Source organism: Hibiscus syriacus, unplaced genomic scaffold (genome assembly GCF_006381635.1).
Source record: "Hibiscus syriacus cultivar Baekdansim isolate YM2019G1 unplaced genomic scaffold, ASM638163v2 tig00110584_pilon, whole genome shotgun sequence".
Classification (NCBI taxonomy): Eukaryota; Viridiplantae; Streptophyta; class Magnoliopsida; order Malvales; family Malvaceae; genus Hibiscus; species Hibiscus syriacus.
In genome coordinates, this window is record NW_024062792.1 from 298,196 (window position 1) to 318,109 (window position 19,914).

Here is a 19,914-nt window from a genome sequence, read left to right on the forward strand (position 1 = left end):
CATTGGAGATGATTTTATACGTCATTATTTTATCTAAATGTCATTAAAAGGTTTCCAACCAAAGAATTTGGTGGGAAGATTTTGGCGCCAAACATATAGTGACAAAAATTAATGATCATTCTTAAAATTGTCATAAAAGATATACCATTAATCAATAAATATGACGAAAATAAAAAAAGTCACATTATAGTATATTTTGTGACGATATAAGTAACGTCATATAGAAATTTTGTCATAAATTGACAAATTTGTTGTAGTAACTTGAACGTTCTGAGATTGTTCTGGGGTGAACCCTGGAGGATAAAGTGGGTCCTCAGTTACAGCTCCTGGCACAGAGCTTTTCCCATGTTCCAGATTTCTTCCTTCCAACAGACTCGCAAACTTGGCAAACATCTCATTCTAGGCATTCATCATATCTTCTTGCATTTTCTTCATATTCTCTTGTAACTCCAGCTGAGTTTTCTCAAGTTGAGCAATTTTATCATCCATGACCTTCTTCCGGGTATTATAGGGATGCTTGGAAGTTCCCAGTATTACTCTATCACACAGTCCTTTTATTAATGTTTATGTTTATTAATGAATATGAAATATATGATTATAAATGAATAAAAGGCGATGAAAAATTTAAATGCATTAAAAATGTATATGCAAAATGCAGGGTGTTGATCCTGGAAGACTCCTTAAAAGAACTCTTTCTATTAGAACGACGTTCAATTACAAAGTTGGAACATATCACAAATAAATCTGCACCATCTCTCCTATTTGTTGTATATGTGCTAGCAACTCCACAATCTTCTAGTTTTCTTCAGCCTCGGGATCCAGTTCTTCAGTCACATCAGCAGCTTCCTCAGATAGAATGACCAAATATTGAGTTATTCCCCGCGCGTGTCCTAGGTAACAAGCAATAAGGTCCTCTCTTTGTTTAACTCTCGCCTGAGCTCGCTCCCATCGAAAACGCCACTGTACATCCCCTCATAAGGAATTATCGATAGCTCACTTGCTCACCTCTGAAAATCTTGAACCATGGCTTCAAGCTCACTCACTTGTTTTTTCAAACTCTCAACCTCCCCATGGCTTGAGCTACCTTCCTTGCTTCGGTATCGTCGTAATGCAGTCTCTAAACTATAAATCATCCCCTTCAACTTCTTATTTTGGGTCTGACTCTCTTGTAACCGCTGCTCTAAAGAATCCTTTTCTTTCGATAAAATCTTCACTTGGTACTTGCTTTGTTTGAGCTCTTCTTGACTATCTCCGGCTACTCTCTTGAGGCTCGCCACTTCTCGCCTCCATTCGACAGATGACTTACTCGATCTAGAACCTGTCTGAGCTTTTACCATTCATTGACAAGTTGACCGAAGATCGTCAAAGTCTAGCCGAAGTTACTTCTCTACTTTTTCAATTCGATCTGCTCTACTCTTCTAAATGTCAATCTAAAATCCCTTTTGATACACTTCATCTTCTAGCTTCTGCAAAGTCATTCTCCATTATCTCCGTTCTGCTTCGAAATCGCGCTTAACTAACTCTAATGGAGATGGCACCATTCTCAATTGTTCTTCCACAGGCTGAATGTTTTTAGGATTCACCATCGGGATGTTATCATTTACTCGACCGCTTCTCTACTGCTCGTACTCTTGAGATAACTCGAGATCATAAGTGAACAGATTCACACGATGAGTTTGCTTCCAGGCCTCAGTAACCCCTTTAACTTTACCCTTATACTGATCTCCTTTGAATGCAAAATCTGACCCTACTAAGTCACATGTGGCTGGAATGAACTGTCTTGACCCATACTGTCTAGAAACTAGTAGCGGTGCATACCCCGACAGAACCCCATATACCTGGCAAAGGAACCTAATCTCGCTCTCCACACCTGTAAAGTATATCCGAAGAGACATTCCACGAAGCTCGCCACAAAATATCACCATCCTTGATATCCTTAAAGATTACCATCCATTTTTTTCGGTGAAACCCCCAGGTCATTCTTTAGAAAGAAAATCCTTCAAAGGCGAAAACCCATCTAGAAACACTCGTCCTGGTGCCCTTTCAACATGTTTGAAATGACTTAGAATCCACACTGGCAACAATGGCGCACACCCTATAAAGCATCATTCTCCCTCGCGCCTACAAGAACTCAAAGACCGAAACATCTCAACTAGAATGGCTGGAACAGGATCCACGCGCTTGTCTAATATTTCAAACAGGTCAACGACTGATACGTCTACATATCCTAGCACATTTGGAAAAATAACGAGCCCATAAATCCCTAAAGAAAACAAGTCAAGCTTCTTTCTCTTATCAGGGTGATGAGCAATTACTTCTTTCAAAGCAACCCAAGAGATGCACTCACTGTCTCCCTTCTTCTTAATGTTTCTAACTACCCAATCTTCACTCATTCCAGTCATCAATAGTAATTTCTTCTTAAATGAAGAAGTGATTGGCAGCTTAGAATATACTCTATCCATTTGGGACCTCGAACAACGGACCAAAGCTTGATATTCCTCTATTATTAGTATCAGATCCACTCTACCAAATGTGAAACAACTATATAAGCCGGGTTCTAGAACTGCGTCAATGCTCTAAACAGATTTCGGTCAATAGGAACATCCAGAAGATAAGGAATATCGCCATACAACTGATAAAACATCTCCTTGTCGACTGCTTCCCATCTTCCCCATACTTCTTTTAGCTCACTCAGATCATTCTGACGTACATTGATGTGAGTGTAACCAAAAAACTCCGACACGTATCCAGGCATCACACTGTCCCCATTGGTCAATTGGGACTGTTCTGACCACCTCAGAACAACTCATTGTCCTCAACCTCTTTTTGAACCATTCGTTCCATATTACTGGCCTTCTATATGGACATCGATCCCAAATTAACACCATATAATGGATATTGCAATGCAAAACAAAAAGAAATAAAGCAAAGACAATAAAAGATCGATTAGTCAATATAAAGCAATTAAGTCAGGATAATAATTTGTTAAAGAATCCTACCCACAAGTTGGCTACCCAATCATGCTTTATCAGATCCTAACCAATATGATATCTATCCCCATGCTTTGTTATTCACAAAAAATTCTAACCGCATGATATCTAATTCGCATGCTTGTTTGAAAAATAAACCTAACCGCATGATATCTAGTTCGTATGCATTTATTCGAAAACGAAAATAAATGACTCAAAAAAGTTTTTTCTTGTGTACCCTCCTTACGGGATTCTTAAGGTTCGGGTTTGGCTCAACCTAAGTTCAGACTCTATGTTCACTATATGATGGGTTCGGTTCTAAAGTAATAGGTTCTCGAATTGTCCTTGTCGGTGCCCCATTGGGTTGTCGAACCCTTAATCTTGACCCATCACAAGCTTTAGGGGATCAAGTTTATTTTCGAGGGAACACACCTTCTTTTGTCCATGCGGAGGTGATTACCATCACGAGGACCATAACGCGTGAGCTCCAGGAGCGATCCACTATCCCATGCGGAGGTAAAAATCACACGAGGGCATAGTCTCTCACTCCTACTTAAATAGGACGGAGCGGGGTTTTAGCTCATGTCATGAAAATGCAGTTGTGCAGTGTGTGAGGAAAAGCGAAAAAAACACACAATAAAAACACTCAAAATTTCCTAAATTCACACAATTAATCTGAAATCATTAGCAAACAAATCAGTACAACTGTTTAATTGTTAATCGAATTAAATCAAAATACAAACAAAACTTATTAAAAACCAAACAATGGATCAAAAATCAAATTAAAACGAATTTATAACTTTCAATTGCAAAGACAATTAATTAATTGACTATTGGCCTGACTCTCTAAAAAAATGTCCCCAGCGGAGTCGCCAAACTGTCGAAACGATTTTTTCTTAAAGGTGAAAATGTGAGATTTTGAAAATCACATTAATTTTTAATTTTTCTCTTTCAATTGATTTTTAATTTAAAAACAAATACGATTTAAAAACCTCTCGTTTCGAAAAATTTTGGATTTCCTTTACGATACGAAAAAATACGGTTCAAAGAGTCGCCACCAATCTTTGATTAGGGTGTGATTGGGTACCCAAAAATGTTTGTTATTTTAAATAAAAATTAATTTTAATTAAAACAACAAATTAAGGGCTGCGTTACCAAAATCTGAGTTCGAGAGTCAGTTACGTGCAGGGAAGGATTAGCACCCCCACAACGCCCTAAAACGGTACCTAGTAGTCGATTAATTAATGTCTTTGCAATGAACTTTACAAATTCGAACTTAATTTGATTTTTGATCCCATAAAACAAAGATGTGAATTTAATAATGTTCAAAAGCACTTAAATAAATTAAATTAAGATTACCAAGTCGTTTTAGAAAGATAAAGAATGTTCGGTTATTTACAAATATCGAGACTAGATCTTAAAAGCTATAACAACCTTTTATCGATAAGTTTAAATAGCCGAACATTTCTTTTTCGTTCATTCCCAAATTTTAAAGTGATGGATCAATATTTAGGTGTCACTAATGGGATACACTTTATATTAAAATCATTAAAAGCGGACCTCAAATGCGTTATGACAACCCACTTAAAACAATTTTAAATTAAAAGTGTATTACCCTTAATCCAATTATATAATATGTCGAGTTATGCACATGAGGATATCATACAAATTGTGCAAAAATGACGTCTATATACATTTGTGCCATATGGAAAACAATAATAATAAATGGCAAGGGACACTTGTACATTATAAGGCATATACATTTGGCATGAAGTAATTATACATAGATATATTTACTTGCGATGCACCACACGTAATTTGGAAAGCAAAGAACTTAAAAATGCACATGAATGACATGAACATGTATTTACAGGACATATGAGCATGCCCCATTACAATTAAATAAAAAAGAGGTAAAATAATAATAATGGCTAATTAAAAGAGGAGATTAGGGACATGGATGAATTCAAGCATGATACATGGAGAGCATCAAAAAAAATAAAAATAACAAACGCATATCAAAGAGGAGTAAAATGGAATTTAACAAAACTACAAGCATTAGAATTAGCTTAAACCCAAAACATTCGTATGACTAGAATAAAAATCAGAAAAAAATATTCCAAATGTAAAACAACACAAAATTAGTAATAACCTAGCACTGGACTAAAAGGAGAGTGTGTGAAATATAAAGATAAAATTGTAAATTCAGAAAACTGGATTTAAGGACTAAAATGAATTAAAGTGGGAACTAACATGGCCCCTGAAGGCAATAAACCCTCTCACACACAGATGGGCTACCCTAATTATCATTTCCTTTCCAGCTACTCTCATGCAGCTTTCTCTTTTTTCTTCCCTGTATCTTCTTTTTCCTTTCTTCATCTTTAAAAACAAATCTAAGAATCAATGGCAACCCATCTCACCCCTTTTCCAAATGCTTAATCTTTTTTTTTCTAAATGAACATAACTAAAGCCTAAAATTTTCACCCTGACCTTGGATCGACGACTCTACTACCCTCCGACCGCTCGACCTCTCTAGACTAGACTTCAACAACAGGTAACCTAAACACTCTCTTTTTACTATTTTTTATTCTTGTTTTGCTTTATTTTGAAATATATTAAAACAAATGAAAAAAAATGCAACTATAAGTAATCATGAAGAGAAAATCTTACACGAATTAGACTTGATTTGTATTGATTTGAAAGAGAAAGAGCCCCTGTGTTTATATTAATCTTCGAATTGGAGGAAAAAACCTCTTTTACACACTGTTTTTTTGTTTCAAATAGGATAACTGAACCCTCTATACACTATTTTTCTTTTGTTACTCTATTGTGTAAAAAACAAATGAAGGAGCAAACTCTTTCGTGCTTTTCTTACTTTTTTTTAAAAAAAAAGTTGGTCTCTGGTTCTTCGTCCCTCTCGTGATCTCTCTGATGGTTCTTCGTCCCTCTCTTTTCCTGCTCAAAACTGTTTGTCTTAGTGGCTTAATCCAACTGAGCACGGGTTGGGTTAAATATCATATTGGGCTCAATTCAACTTGTCTAATATGCTATAAGCCCGGACAAAACAAGCATCTACAGAGGTATCGGTACCCTTACCGTATTCTGTTAGTTTTTCGTTCAAGAGGGTATCGGTACCTAACTGGGGTATCGATACCCTCATTACATTATGTGATTCTTTTCATTTGAAAGGGTATCGATACCTGTTGAATGGGTACTAATACTCCTGGCCCAGAAATCACATTTTTATGCATGATAATTCTTCATTCCCAACTCAAAACTTCCTATATCCTTCCTTTATATATTCTTAGTTCATCTACTCATGCTAAAACTTATTTCTACTCAATAATAACTTCTTTAACCTCAAAATCTTATCCTTCATATGTAATTCAATAATCACACCACTTTGCAACATGTTCTAAATTTAATTCTAACACTTAATACTTCTTAATTAGCTTGATGACAAGTCAAATCTCATTTCCAATTCTTATTATAAACTCTATTCCAATATTTCACTTTTTTACTTCCTTTCTTTAATTCTTCATATACTCCTCATCTTGTCGTTTTAAAACAAATTAAACTTCCCTTAAGCTTAACTATTGTCTAATGGTCATAAATCAACTATAAATGCATCAAGAAATTCACTAAAAGAAATCTTACCTTGGGTCTCACGTATGAAGAAGATGAAGAAGAGGAGAACTCTGGAAACTTGTTTTTGGTTTCCTATACTTCCACGTGGGTTAATATAATACTAACCCAAATAATTATATTGCTATAAAAAGACAATTTTGTCCTTCTAATCCTCCTTCTTTATAAATTGATCCTACACAATATAGCTCAAATAAGTCATTGAACTTTTCAATTATTCTACTTTAATCACAAAATTCTGAAACTTTTCAATTTAGTCACTAACCCAGTATTAAGGATGTTACACTTAGTGAGACAAAAAAGTGCGTAATAAAACAATAAAACATCTAATCTTATACTTAACTTTTATAAAACATCATAAGATAAATAAACCATAATACATTTCACAGAACAAAACCATATAACATCATGCACTGTTCAATCATGTTATTTCTTTTAATAGCCCATGGTACATTCTTAAGAACTTAAGGTATGTGAGTGCATTGAGTTTGTGCACTGGGTTGCAGTTGAAATTGTCACATAGAATTACACCGAAGTTCCGCGTAGAATATGCACCGAAGTGCCAAGTAGAAATTGTCCCGAAAGACCATATAGTATTATCCCGAAGGACCGTGTAGAAATGTCCTGAAGGACCACGTAGAATTGTCTCGAAAGACCGTGTAGAACCCTCGACTCTTGGCATACCAATTATACCTTTAGCTCTCATAGCACATACTTTTGGGCTTTACCATTTATACATTTCACATAGCTTATATCACATATTCATATAATCACGTAATTCAATATCACATAGTATGAAATGTAAACTGTGCATATTCACGTAGTAATGGAATCAAAATCATATTATGTACTCATGTAAACATGTATTCAAAACATTTAATAAACTTTCAAAACATTGTTTCAATCAAAGCATTGGAAATAGACTCATCACAAGTCTTCTTTCCATAAAACAATATATATGGTAGTATGCACCCATCTTGGCCTCACTTAGTCAAAGCAAAACACTTATTACTCTTGGTTGATCTTATAACTTCAAATCTTTTGGAACTTGCCTTCATTCGATATCTACACAATAATACGATCGAAATTTGTCTTTAAAAAATGGTACCGATACGTATCCATTAGTATCGACACCCTTGGTATCGATGTTACTCATTCGGTATCGGTACTGTTTTAAGGATTCATACAATTTTACCTTATGATATCGATACTGTTCTTCCTCGGTACTGTTTTAAGGATTCATACAATTTTACCTTATGATATCGATACTGTTCTTCCAATATCAATACCCAAACCCAGATTTCACCCATTTTTTCTTTGAAGTATCGATATTGTTCATCCAATATCGATACCCTTGCCCAGAAATTACTCATTTCAACTCAAAAATTTACCAAAACTTACCTAAATCCCATACTTTTAACTCCTTTCAGGTCTTTAAACTCAACTACCCTTTGTAAAACCAACTTAAATCACTTTAACACATCTAAACATCCAAAATCCCACTAAATTACTTGAAACTAAAAATCATACCAAATAATCATCATGTCCCAAATCTTTTTCCAACACCTTAGATTTCTTATTCCAGCTTATGACAAATCAAATTTCACTTCAAAATCCATTTACTAACCCTTTCTCATCAATTCACTCAAAAACCTTTTTTATTCAATCACCCATAACTTATAAATCTTTTATTTTCTACTTCTCTTTAAGTTTTATCAAGTTTTCCTAATACCCCAATAATCAAAACCAATCAAAATTTACAAGAAATAACTAAGTTAAGGATTCCTTACCATGGTGGAGAGGAGGAAGAAAGGATGAAGAAGATAGAGAATTCTAGATTTTTTTCTCTTCACTTCCTTTTCCACGTGTTTATAATACACCATTAAGAAATTTTTAATTCATTTATTATCTAATCAACATTATGTCCGTCCATCTTTCAATCATGGCTAATCCATCGTACACAAAGAAATTTCAATTAAATCCCTAAACTTTTTAATTTATCTACTTTACTCACGAAATTTTAAAATCTTACACTTTGGTCACTAGCCTAGTTTTTGGGATGTTACAATTATGTAATAACATAAGCAAACTTTCTATTATTTTTTATCATAAACCTAATATTTTTAATAAATTATCAATTTTATTTAAATTAATTTATTATTCGGTTCAAATTAATTTCTATTCGGGTTGTTTTCGGGTTGGGTTAAGTTCGGTTCGGGTTACTTTCGGATCGGGTTAAAATTCAGTTTGAGTTTCTTTCAGTTCTGGTTAATTTCGGTTTCGGTTCGGGTTAATTTTGGTTTCGCTAAATTTTGGTCGAGTATGATTCAGATCGAGTATGGCTTGGGTATCAGATCAAATTTGATTATCATATCCTAGTTAATATCAGGTATTAAGTTGGATAAATTGGTTTGGATAATCGAGCTCGGGTCAAATTTGTCAGGTCTAGACATACATGATGTGTCTTTATAAATAATGATACTATTTTGTAAATAATCTTTTAGATGCTAATTAAATAAATAACTTTTAAATAAATATTATTCTCATAATAATGTTTTTTTACATTGAGTTTAACCCTTGAATTGATAAGTTTTATATGCTGAGTTATTTGATCGATAATGGTCTTTGTTGATTTTATTGCGATGAGGTAACGGTTAATCTTACAACATGACATATCATATGTATGACATTAAAAAGATATTTAGTTGATTTTTTTTAAGTTTAAGATATTTAATCTTTAAGAATAAACTATACAAATTAAAATTATTTTAAAAATAAAATATAAATTTTAAAAATAATTAAATTGAAATATATAATAATTAAAAATAATAAAAAAATTATATTTGTTAGCTTACTATTATTGTTTAAAATCTTAAATTTTCGACTTAAAACAAATAATTCAACCCTTCAACCAATCCAAATTAGATAAAATTTAGCATTTCCTCCTTCACGGCCACACGACAGCGTTTCAAGGACAGGCTGGCCTCCTAAAACTGAAAGGCAAAAGCATTATTAAATACGTACGCTTATATCTTGTATCCCTAATCGTTCCCTCTTCTAAATCAACAATTCTCCCCCAATTTTTTCTTCTAGAACCCTAAATCCCCAATTTCAGCCATGTCGATCCCATCTTCCTCCGCCACAGCTCCGGCTTCCTCATCCTCTTCTCAATTCACTTACCAAACGACGGCTAATCCTCCGTATTTTCCTTTGCCGTTTCATCTCCAGCAACAGGCTCAACCTTATGCCACCGCAGCCCAGCCCGTTCCGGCCGCCCCAGCCTATCCTGCCCCCGTATCTGCTGTCCCCGGCGTCTATTCTCTCCCTCAATACCAACAGGTACGTAGAACAAGAAACTATAAATATTATTTCAATTTTTATTTGTAAATTTGAAATTCATGGGATTTATGAGTTATGTGGGGTTTAGATTTTTTTACCAACTTTTTTGCTAACTTGGAAATTTTCTGGGTTATGTTATTGAGAATTGAATCCAAAATTCTAACGGGAACAATAAGTTGCAATAGATTGGTGGAAGAGATAGTTGAAATTTTAACGAAGAGTTTGATTTTTTGTTTAAATTTTCGATCATTATATTCTAGTTAGTGTTGTTTTTAGAAATTTACTTAGTTTTTAGCTGAGAAAGTTTTGCCTTTTCTTTATTGCTAGTTTATTGTTCTTTATATTAATGTTGGAGAAAGTACCCAAAAACCCTGTTTTTATTCTAAAACTGTGAGTTCGAGTACCCATTCACCTCTGTAATAAGTTATAGTATATTTGGACAGGCCCAACAGTTATTTCAAAGGGATGCTCAAATAGTTACCCCCGAAGCATTAGAGAGCGTAAAGGCTGCTCTTGCAAGCAGTGAAATTGAGCACAAAGCAGAAACTAAAAAGAAAGCAATCCCTCGGAAAGCTGCCGGTCAGTCATGGGAGGATCCAACGCTTGCAGAGTGGCCAGAAAGTATGAACTATCAGCTTTCATATTCATTTATCTTGTGATTTCTCTTTGTTTGTTTACAAGTTCTTTTTCCCCCTCCCTCATGTTCTATTTCTGTTGGTAATATGCAGATGACTTTCGCTTATTTTGTGGTGATCTTGGTAATGAGGTGAATGATGATGTTCTTTCAAAAGCTTTTGCACGGTTCCCATCATTTAACATGGCTAAAGTAAGTTTTCCAATGACATGATTTTTTCTTCTTTTTATTAGCATATTTTGCCCTGTGTCCATCAACTCTTTGTATTTCTTGTTCAGATTTTTGTATGAAGTGCACAAAGCAGTTATATGTTTGTGTTTAAGGTAGGTTTTGCCTTGAACCCCCATGTCTGCAAATTAATGGAATAATCCAATTCATTTCATTAGTGTTCATTGGTGCTGTTAAAATTGTAGACATTGATGTCAGATGCTGACTGCTGGAACATGACTTTTAGGGCCTGAGTATGGTATATTTGACCTGACTTATGGAGTAGTTTGAGTCATAGCAAGCTGAATTGATTTTTGAACTAGTCTGGATAAGGTCAGTCAACCAATTAAACTGTTTAAGTTGGATACCACCTCCTGAAGTCCTGCGAAGCCTTAAATGGGAGAAACGGAAAGTTCATTCTTTATCTGTTAATTTTTGTCGTATGGCATTGAACTTGCGAGAACCGTATTCCTCTGTGAATTACTATTCCACATCCCAACAATGTTTGAAACCACTTATGCTTTCTCTGGTTTTCTGACTGGAATATTGTTGCACATTTGAGAAATCTCGGTGGTGCCTATGCATTGTGATTATAATCATGCTAAGAGGAATGATAGGATACAGATTTGTGAGCGTGCTCATTATGAGTTGTCGAGTTTTTGGCACACGAACACTCTGCTATGATGATTTTAACTTCTTTTTTGGGTTCATTTAGTTTGATAATCTACTGTTAACATTACCTTGCATTATCTTGTTTCTTGTGTCTCTATCATATTTGTGGTTGACTCGGTTCTTAAGAAAATCAGTGAGGGATACATGATTTCTTAAGAATGATTTGATAATTGATATCTAAGACATTTGTATGAAATGTTATCCTCCAGGTTGTTAGAGACAAAAGGACGGGCAAAACAAAGGGCTATGGGTTTGTTAGCTTTGCTAACCCTTCAGACCTTGCAGCTGCACTTAAAGAGATGAATGGTGGGTACTTAGTCATAGTCAAATCTGGGCTACCTTTTTCGAGTTCATTTATGTTTGTACCCTAAGAGTGTACACTTTTCGGATAATGTGTTGCAGGTAAATATGTTGGAAATCGACCAATCAAGCTTCGGAAGAGTAACTGGAAGGAGAGGATAGATCAGGAAGCCCTTGTGAGACAAAAGGTACAAATACACTTACATTTGTTTCTTTCAAGCTTTTTATCCCTAACCTTTTGTCTCATTTCTGATTCAAACATTGGATGTCTGTTATGGTAAATTCATTGGCAGAACCATTATCAGAAAAAGCCGAAGCCGCAAAAGAAAGGGATATTACACAAGTGAGCAGCCCTGATGAAAGCTTTTCGCCTTCCCTTTATCGGATCAGAATGACCCATTAGTCAAGTCTTGGCAATTCTAAGGTTAAAATCTGGTGTTTGTAGAGTACTGAGACACTTTATTTTAATAGAATCCAGGCATTAATGTTTTATTAATAACATTGTTATAATTTTTTTGGAGATTCATATCAATTTAAAAAGATTTTTTTTAATTTTTTTGAGTTAATTGAAATGAATTATTTGATTTGTTGAATCAAATTTATTATAAATTTGATTTTTTTTTAAAGTTTGAATGGTGAAATTTAATCACTTAATTTTAAAAATCCAATTAATAAAGTAGTGTAAACACTCTTTGAATATGTTAATCTCAAAAAGTGAATAAATTGATGAATAAAATATTGTACTTATAAATTTAGAAGAATTTTTTAATATTTAGATGAAGAATTTAGTCAATATAATACAAATATTTTAAGAATTTAATAGTACTAGAATATTCTAAAATTTAATATTAGCCCTTTAAAATAATCATTCTGTCCAAATTGGACCTGTCCATAAGTCTGATGATCCGAGAATTCTGAAAAAGTCCTGAATAATAAATGGGATGACAAAACGAAGTACTTAATTGTAATTATACCACTAATAGAAACCTATCAATTAACGTCACTCGTTAAACCTCATAGCCAGAACTCATTAGTGAAAAATGAAAGCTCTGCCTTTCCTGTGTCCAGAGGATTACAAATTTCATTTTCTTCGATTTAGAGCCTTGACCAAGCATCCAGGTAATCTTTTATTTCTGGGTATTTTTTGGTGGGAATATTAAAGGTCTTTTGAATTCAATGAGGGTGAAATAATCAATGGCTTGGATTATAGGAAAAAAAATCCTGAAATCATGAATTTAGAGATTATTGCACTTTCTGCTAGGAATTAATCTTAGTTTCAGTTTGATTGAAGTAAAGAAGGAAAGCCAAAAAAATGTGTTTTTTTTCAAGCATATTAACACTTAATTAAGTGATTAAATTATATATCATTGGATATAGAGACGATGATGGGGCATGCCATTGCTCAGAAATCATGAATTTAGAGAATTTATTTGCACTTTCTGCTAGGAATTAATCTTAGTTTCAGTTTGATTGAAGTAAAGAAGGAAAGCCAAAAAAATGTGTTTTTTTTCAAGCATATTAACACTTAATTAAGTGATTAAATTATATATATTCATTGGATATAGAAGACGATGATGGGGCATGCCATTGCTCAGAAATCTCCGGTTGAGATTTTCCATTTTCATGGTTTGCAATGGGTTCGAAACAAGCTGGTCCAGATTGTAGCTCTCCGAAGCACTCGACGCGGACGGTAAACGTGTCTACTTCTCATTTGACTTGTTTAATCGAGTATTGTCGTTGAAGCAACTCTTACTTGCCATGGAAGGTAGCTAATGGTTCAAAAAGAGCGGCGGTTTCTTTACAGTGTAGAGGATTCCAGGGAAGTGTTTGTATTGACGTAGGTGGATTTGATCAGGATGAATGGAGGAGTTCAGAAGATCATAAGATGTGTATTAATGGACAATCGAAAGAGAGAATGGTTTCGGAAAAGCTTCCGGGTTCTTTGATGTTGGCTTTAGATGGATCTTTTGTTAGAAACAATGAGGAAACCAACAATGATATTCTTCAAAAGTTCTGCAGCAAAGGGAGACTGAAGAGTGCGTTGCGGTTGATTGGAGTTATGTCACGTGCGAATCAAATTCCTCATTTCCCTTCTTGCATAAACTTGATTAGGGGATTGCTTAAGATGGATGAACTTGATAAAGCTGCAAGAATTCTTCGAGTTATGACAATGTCTGGTGGGATTCCAGATAATACCACGTATAACATGATGGTTCGTGGGCTTTGTAAGAGGAGATGGATAAGATCTGCTATCGATCTTTTGGAAGACATGAGCTTGAGCAGTTGCCCTCCGTATGTGATCACGTACAATACGATAATCCGCTGCATGTTTGATAATGGGCTGTTTGATCAGGCCGTTGTGTTCTAGAAGAATCAACTGAGAAAGGGATGTCCTCCGTATCTAATCACCTATACGATTCTCGTTGAGCTCGTCTGCAAGCATTGTGGAACTGTGCAGGCAATGAAGTATTACATGATATGGCCATTGAAGGCTGTTATCCGGACATCGTCACCTACAATTCGTTGGTTAATCTTGCTTGTAAACAGGAGAAATTCGATGAAGCTGCTTTGGTCATATATAATCTTATATCTCATGGCATGGAGCGAAATGTTATAACTTACAATACCCTTATCCATTCCCTCTGCAATCACGGGCGTTGGGATGAAGTCGACGAGATACCTGCAATCATGAAGGAAACCTGTCATCCTCCAACCGTGGTTACATACAATTTGTTGCTCAAGGGTTTGTGTAAATATGGATGTCTGGACCGAGCGATCAACTTATTTGATCAAATGTTCTCTGAAAACTGCTCTCCTAACATCATTACGTATAATATTCTTCTCGATGATCTTTCGAAAGAAGGAATGTTGAAAGAGGCTTTTCAATTGCTTCAATCTTTACGTAGGAGCAGCTGCTCCTCTGGTTTGATTACTTATAACACTGTGATAGATGGATAGATGGATTGGCTAGAAGAGGTGATATTGAGAAAGCAATGGGATTATACAATCAGATGTCGGGATATGGGATCGACCCCGATGATATAACTCACCGCTGTTTAGTTTGGGGATTTTTCCGTGCAGGTCAAGTCAAGGGAGCTGTAGGGATACTAAAGGTGATGGCGGAGAGGAAACACATGGTCGGAGTAGTGGGTATAAAATGGTGATCCATAGGTTATGTAGAAATGGGAAGATAGACTTGGCAATACAAGTTCTAGAAATGATGGTCTCGAGTTGGAATACACCGGAAGAGACAGCGTATTCGACTATAATAGGACATGTAGCTGATGCCGGAATGAAACAAGAAGCTAGAAAGTTGTATCAGAAGTCGATAGAATGGAGGGTTCTCAGAGAAAGTACACTTTTGGATTAAAGACTTTGGTCATTGTGGCAGGCTGTTTACCCCAATGAATTAGTACAATTACAATCATTTCTCTACACATGGTTTTGATCTTTTGATTCATTTATTTTTAAGCTTCTGTCCTCTTTAAGTAGACTGTTACCTCAGTGCTTAGATATGTCTCACCTAAGAGCTTGAAATGGAATTATCTTTTCTTTTACTTCCATATGATTTTTTTTCTCACATTTGTTCCTTTTCATTGAAGTTAATCTAAAAAGTGTATGGCTGGAATAGAGAATTCATGATCCTAAGAATATTGTCAAAGCTGTTTTTAGATGGTTTGAAAATAGTTATTGAATAGGTCTATAAATGAACCGAACGTTTCGCTAAACCGTTCGTGGGAAGTTCGTTTTGTTTATTAAATGAATGGACATGAACAAGATTTTCTGTTTGTTTAATCAAATGAACGAACACGAACAAAGGAATCTTTTGTTCATTTATGTTCGTGAACGTTCAATTATTCATTTGTTTATGTTCCTTTAAATTTATTCACATGTGTATTTCCTCTCATTTCACTATAGATTGAAAAAATACCTTAAATCGTTTAATTTTATGTTCATTTATGTTCGTTTACGTTTATTTATGTTCGTTTGCGTTTATTTATGTCTGTTTGTGTTCGTTTACCAGTTTAATGAACAAGAACGAACACGAATAAGCTACATTCCTCATTGAATGAACACCAACAATAAATTATGTTCATTTAGTTGTTCGTATTTGTTCATTTGTTCGGTTAAAGTTAAACGAATTAATATGATCATACACTCGTTCATATTTGTTCGGTTTATTTACATGCCTATTTTTGAAAGATGGTGTATGTTAAAAAATGGAATCGACATCAGTTGTTTTGGACTGAGTATGAACGAATACTCATAATTAAAAGGTTATAGTTAAAATTTTATTAGGAAACTATATTAGGACCAAATAGAAGTCAACAACAAATCCTAAGGCCACAATTTTTTTTAACTACTTCTCTAGCACTAAAGTGACAAATATTACGAGTGCAAGTCCTAAACATATTGTCTAAGCTTGAATTAAGGACCTAATCAAAAGACGTTTCGTTCGGCCGGCACCCCTTCTCCACCACAGCTGCCAGCACTTCGATGGCATCGTCGATTCGATGTACTTTGCATAAACCGAGAAGAACGATGTTGTAACTGACAACCGTTGGTTGAATCCTACTTCTTCCCATGTCTACCAGCAACTCGATAGCTTCGTCTACCATCCCGTCTCTGCATAAACACGAGATGAGCGAATTGTACGTAATCTCGTCCGGACCGATTCTTTTACTTAGCATCTCCAATATCATTTACAAGGCCTTGAATTTGTCCCATATGCTCCAAAGTGCAGTGAACATTGTGTTGTAAGAACTCACATCTGGAGGACATCCCACTTCACTTAGCTTCTAGAAGATTTCCAAAGACTGATCGGCTTTTCCGTTCTTACAAAGAGTCGATAAGATCGTGTTGTAGTTGACGATATCCGGCAAGCAACCATCAGAGGTCATATAATCGAGAAACTTGATCGCCAAATCTAGTCTCCCTTCTTTGCAGAATGCAGATATCAATGGATCATAACTGTAAGCATCAGGTGTCAAACCCCTTTCTTTCATCGTCTTCAATACATTTACTGCTTCCTCGACCTTTCCTTCACGACAAGGACAGCTGATCAAGATGCTATAAGTGACTACATTCGGTTCGCAACCTTTGGAAACCATTTCCAACACGAGTTTCTCGCCTTCAACACACTTCCCCTGGTTCAAAAGAGTTCTTAGCAAAATGTTGTATGAAGTAACATCTGGTTTACAACCCCTAGCATTTAAACTCCTAACAAACTCAAAAGCTCCGTCCACCATCCCATATTTGCACATCCCTCTTATAATGGCATTGTAAGTGAATATATCAGGCCTAAGTCCAGTGGTTAACATTTCATCCAAGAGTTTCATAGCTTTCTCGATTCCGCCTTGAAAGATCGTCGCCTCGATCAAAATCGTGTAGGTGATAACAGAAGGCTTACAATTATCCTTCAACAACTTGTTCAAGACCTTATAAGCCGAATCGAGTTTCCTTCGACTACATAAGCTAATCATGATATTATACGTAACGACGTCGGGCGAAAACCCTCTAGTCCTCGTTCGATCGAGCACTTTGTTAGCAAAATCGAGACGGTTCATCTTGCAGAACCCACTGATCAATGCATTGTAGGCAAAAACATCAGGCTCCCCATATTTCTCCAGGATCTCCATCACCCTGGTGGCTCTCTCAATGTTCCTTCCATTGAAGAACCCTTTGATCATCTTTGTACAAAGAACAACATCAGGCTTGTAGCCTTTACCGACCATGCATTCGATAAAGTAAAATGCTTCATTGTACTTGCCTGCCTTGCTGGACCTATTGAGCAGTTCCATCAAATGGGAGTCTTTAAAATCAAAAGATAAGAGATGGGTTGGTTTTGTTTCAGCAGAGACCCAGATTTTGTGATTGTTTCTGGACCTTCTAATGCCATCTTTGGAACTTTCATGGCTCAAGCAACTCACCAATGGATTATGGCGTGAAGACGAATTTGAAACTGGCTTTAGTTGTTATATGGGTTAAAGGGTAGGCCATGAGGAATCAACACAAATGAAAGAAGTACTGTCATTTGATGAATTCTGGTGTTTAATGTTCAAGAAAGATCATTTTGGTACAAAAAGAAATGAATTGATAGATAGAGAGGCTTACCTCTGAGAGTGAAGGGGGAAAAAGGTGATAAAACTGAACTGTTTTGGGTGTTGAAATTTGGTTTAAGGGTGTTCAGAGCTTGTACATTGTGATAAGGAATCTGGCTTGGATTCGGGTACTGTTTGACCCGGAAAGCCCACTGTTCTTATTGGTATATGTTAGCCGATTAAGTCAGCCCGAATTTTAATTTGAAATTTTAAGCAAATGTTACAGTGTAGGATAAACTCATCACGTTCACATGAAGAGTTTGTCTAAATACTAAATTTTTATTTAAACTCATCAAATCGACGTGATGAATTCTAATAATATAACTTTTTATTAGAATTTGTTACGTCAGAATGATAAATTTTAATAAAAAATGTTTTATTATAACTCATCACGTCGATATAATTTATTAAGTCATTATAACAAATGCCGTTGATCTTAAATTAATTTTATAAATCATCTAATAAGTTAATTCTTTTACTCACTTCATCTGTTGGGTCAATTTTGTCATATGTTTTGTCCCTGAATATCCTGGGCTGAAATCTGCTTCAATCCCCAACTGAAGGACAGTCTCGGCATTTTATCAGTTGAAACGAAAACCTGAACTGATTCGACTCGAACTCAAGCGGTTCGATAATTATTGAGTTGAAACTCGAAGAACTTGTGAACACATATCTCATTTATACCTGCAAAATAGAATATTATCAAATTGATCTTAAAGAAAAATTAAGATTAGTGTGTAATATTTTAATTTTAAAAGTAAAAGTTAATAATACTTATAATTAAATTGACTGAATTAAAATTACATTGGTTAAGATCAATTTTAATTATCCCATTTTTAAACTGAAAAAAGAAGCTGTTGAGTTCTATATAAATTTTAAAAATTAAAATTATTTTTTGATTTTCTTGAATCTTCTTGATCTAATGACATTTTTGGCTCTTGAACTTTAAAAATCATGTCTTTAATTTTTTTTCCTTTTAACCCTCAAACTTTTATCTTTTTTATCAAATTAATCCGACCAAAAATATATCAGATGTTTTGTAAACTGATGTCAGCTATTGTCATTTTATATAAAAAAATTTATCTATCTACCATCGTCTTAATATTTTATCGTTTTATCTATTGGTTCAATTTGATAAAAAAAACTTAATGCAAAAATAATTGTCCAAACTATAAATTTTTTATTTAAGATTTCTAAATTATTTTTTCAATATAGATGTTTGACGTTACAAACGTTATAATATTAAGTATCTTAACTGTAACAACCATTAAAAAACCCGTTAAATAATACCTGTCGCGCTCAAGCAATTTTAAAAAAACTTAAAAATATTATTATATTAAACAAATACTATTTTCTTTAAAATAAAAAAAATTCAAATCCCTACGCATCTCTAAAAGCAACCCTAAAATTCCTAACCCTAACCTTACTATCTCTATTAACGGCGACAGTCGCCTCCACCATCCTTGATATCTCCCTTGTCATCCATCATTACTCCTTCCACTATGCGCGTTGTCAGATAGCCTCGGTGTCGCGATTTTAGGAGTTCAAGTTCACAATTTTCTTCGTCGGGGGTATTGAGTTTCTAGGTTCTGAGTCGTTTGTTTGAACTTATCATTGTGTGGAGGTTTGGTTGACGACAGCGACGACGATAGGCATGGACATAGAGATTGAAATTAGAGTCTCAAAGTTTTGATTTTTTTTAGATTTGAAAAACTTGGTCGTTTTTAAATAAATAAATGTGACACATCTCATTTAATGAAAAATTTTAACAACGGTTACATTCGAGACACTTAAATGAAAACATTTCTAACGTTAGACACCTGAATTGACCGGAAAATATTTAAGCGCCTTAATGGGAAAGTTGTATAATTTAAACACTTATTTTTATATTAAGCAAAAAAATTAAAAATAAAAATTGAGGGTTTAAGAAAAGAAGAAAAATGTTTAAGGACTAAAATGAAAGTTGAAGGGCCGGAAATGTCATTGAACCAATATCTTTTTGGTAAGATCTAGTTCCTCCATGTTTCATTCCGGTAACTTACAATTT

General features: G+C 34.7%; 1 protein-coding gene and 2 pseudogenes across 2 annotated transcripts; 2 read left to right on the forward strand and 1 right to left on the reverse strand.

Moving 5' to 3' along the window:
- Window positions 1-9,657: 9,657 nt before the first annotated feature.
- On the forward strand, window positions 9,658-12,288 carry LOC120133521 (RNA-binding protein 42-like). Of its 2 annotated transcripts, XM_039150089.1 has the most exons (6): window positions 9,663-9,953; window positions 10,397-10,574; window positions 10,682-10,779; window positions 11,676-11,772; window positions 11,869-11,954; window positions 12,060-12,288. In XM_039150089.1, the coding sequence occupies exons 1-6, from the start codon at window positions 9,732-9,734 to the stop codon at window positions 12,111-12,113; spliced, it is 735 nt and encodes a 244-aa protein (XP_039006020.1). In that variant the 5' UTR covers window positions 9,663-9,731; the 3' UTR covers window positions 12,114-12,288. The 2 variants fall into 2 exon arrangements, with proteins under 2 accessions (XP_039006021.1, XP_039006020.1); XM_039150090.1 differs by lacking the exons at window positions 11,869-11,954; window positions 12,060-12,288 and adding an exon at window positions 10,866-10,910 and having other exon boundaries at window positions 9,658-9,953; window positions 11,676-11,698.
- A 1,171-nt stretch (window positions 12,289-13,459) lies between these two features.
- LOC120133520 lies at window positions 13,460-15,136 on the forward strand (annotated as a pseudogene).
- A 1,066-nt stretch (window positions 15,137-16,202) lies between these two features.
- On the reverse strand, window positions 16,203-17,889 carry LOC120133656 (annotated as a pseudogene).
- Window positions 17,890-19,914: the final 2,025 nt, after the last annotated feature.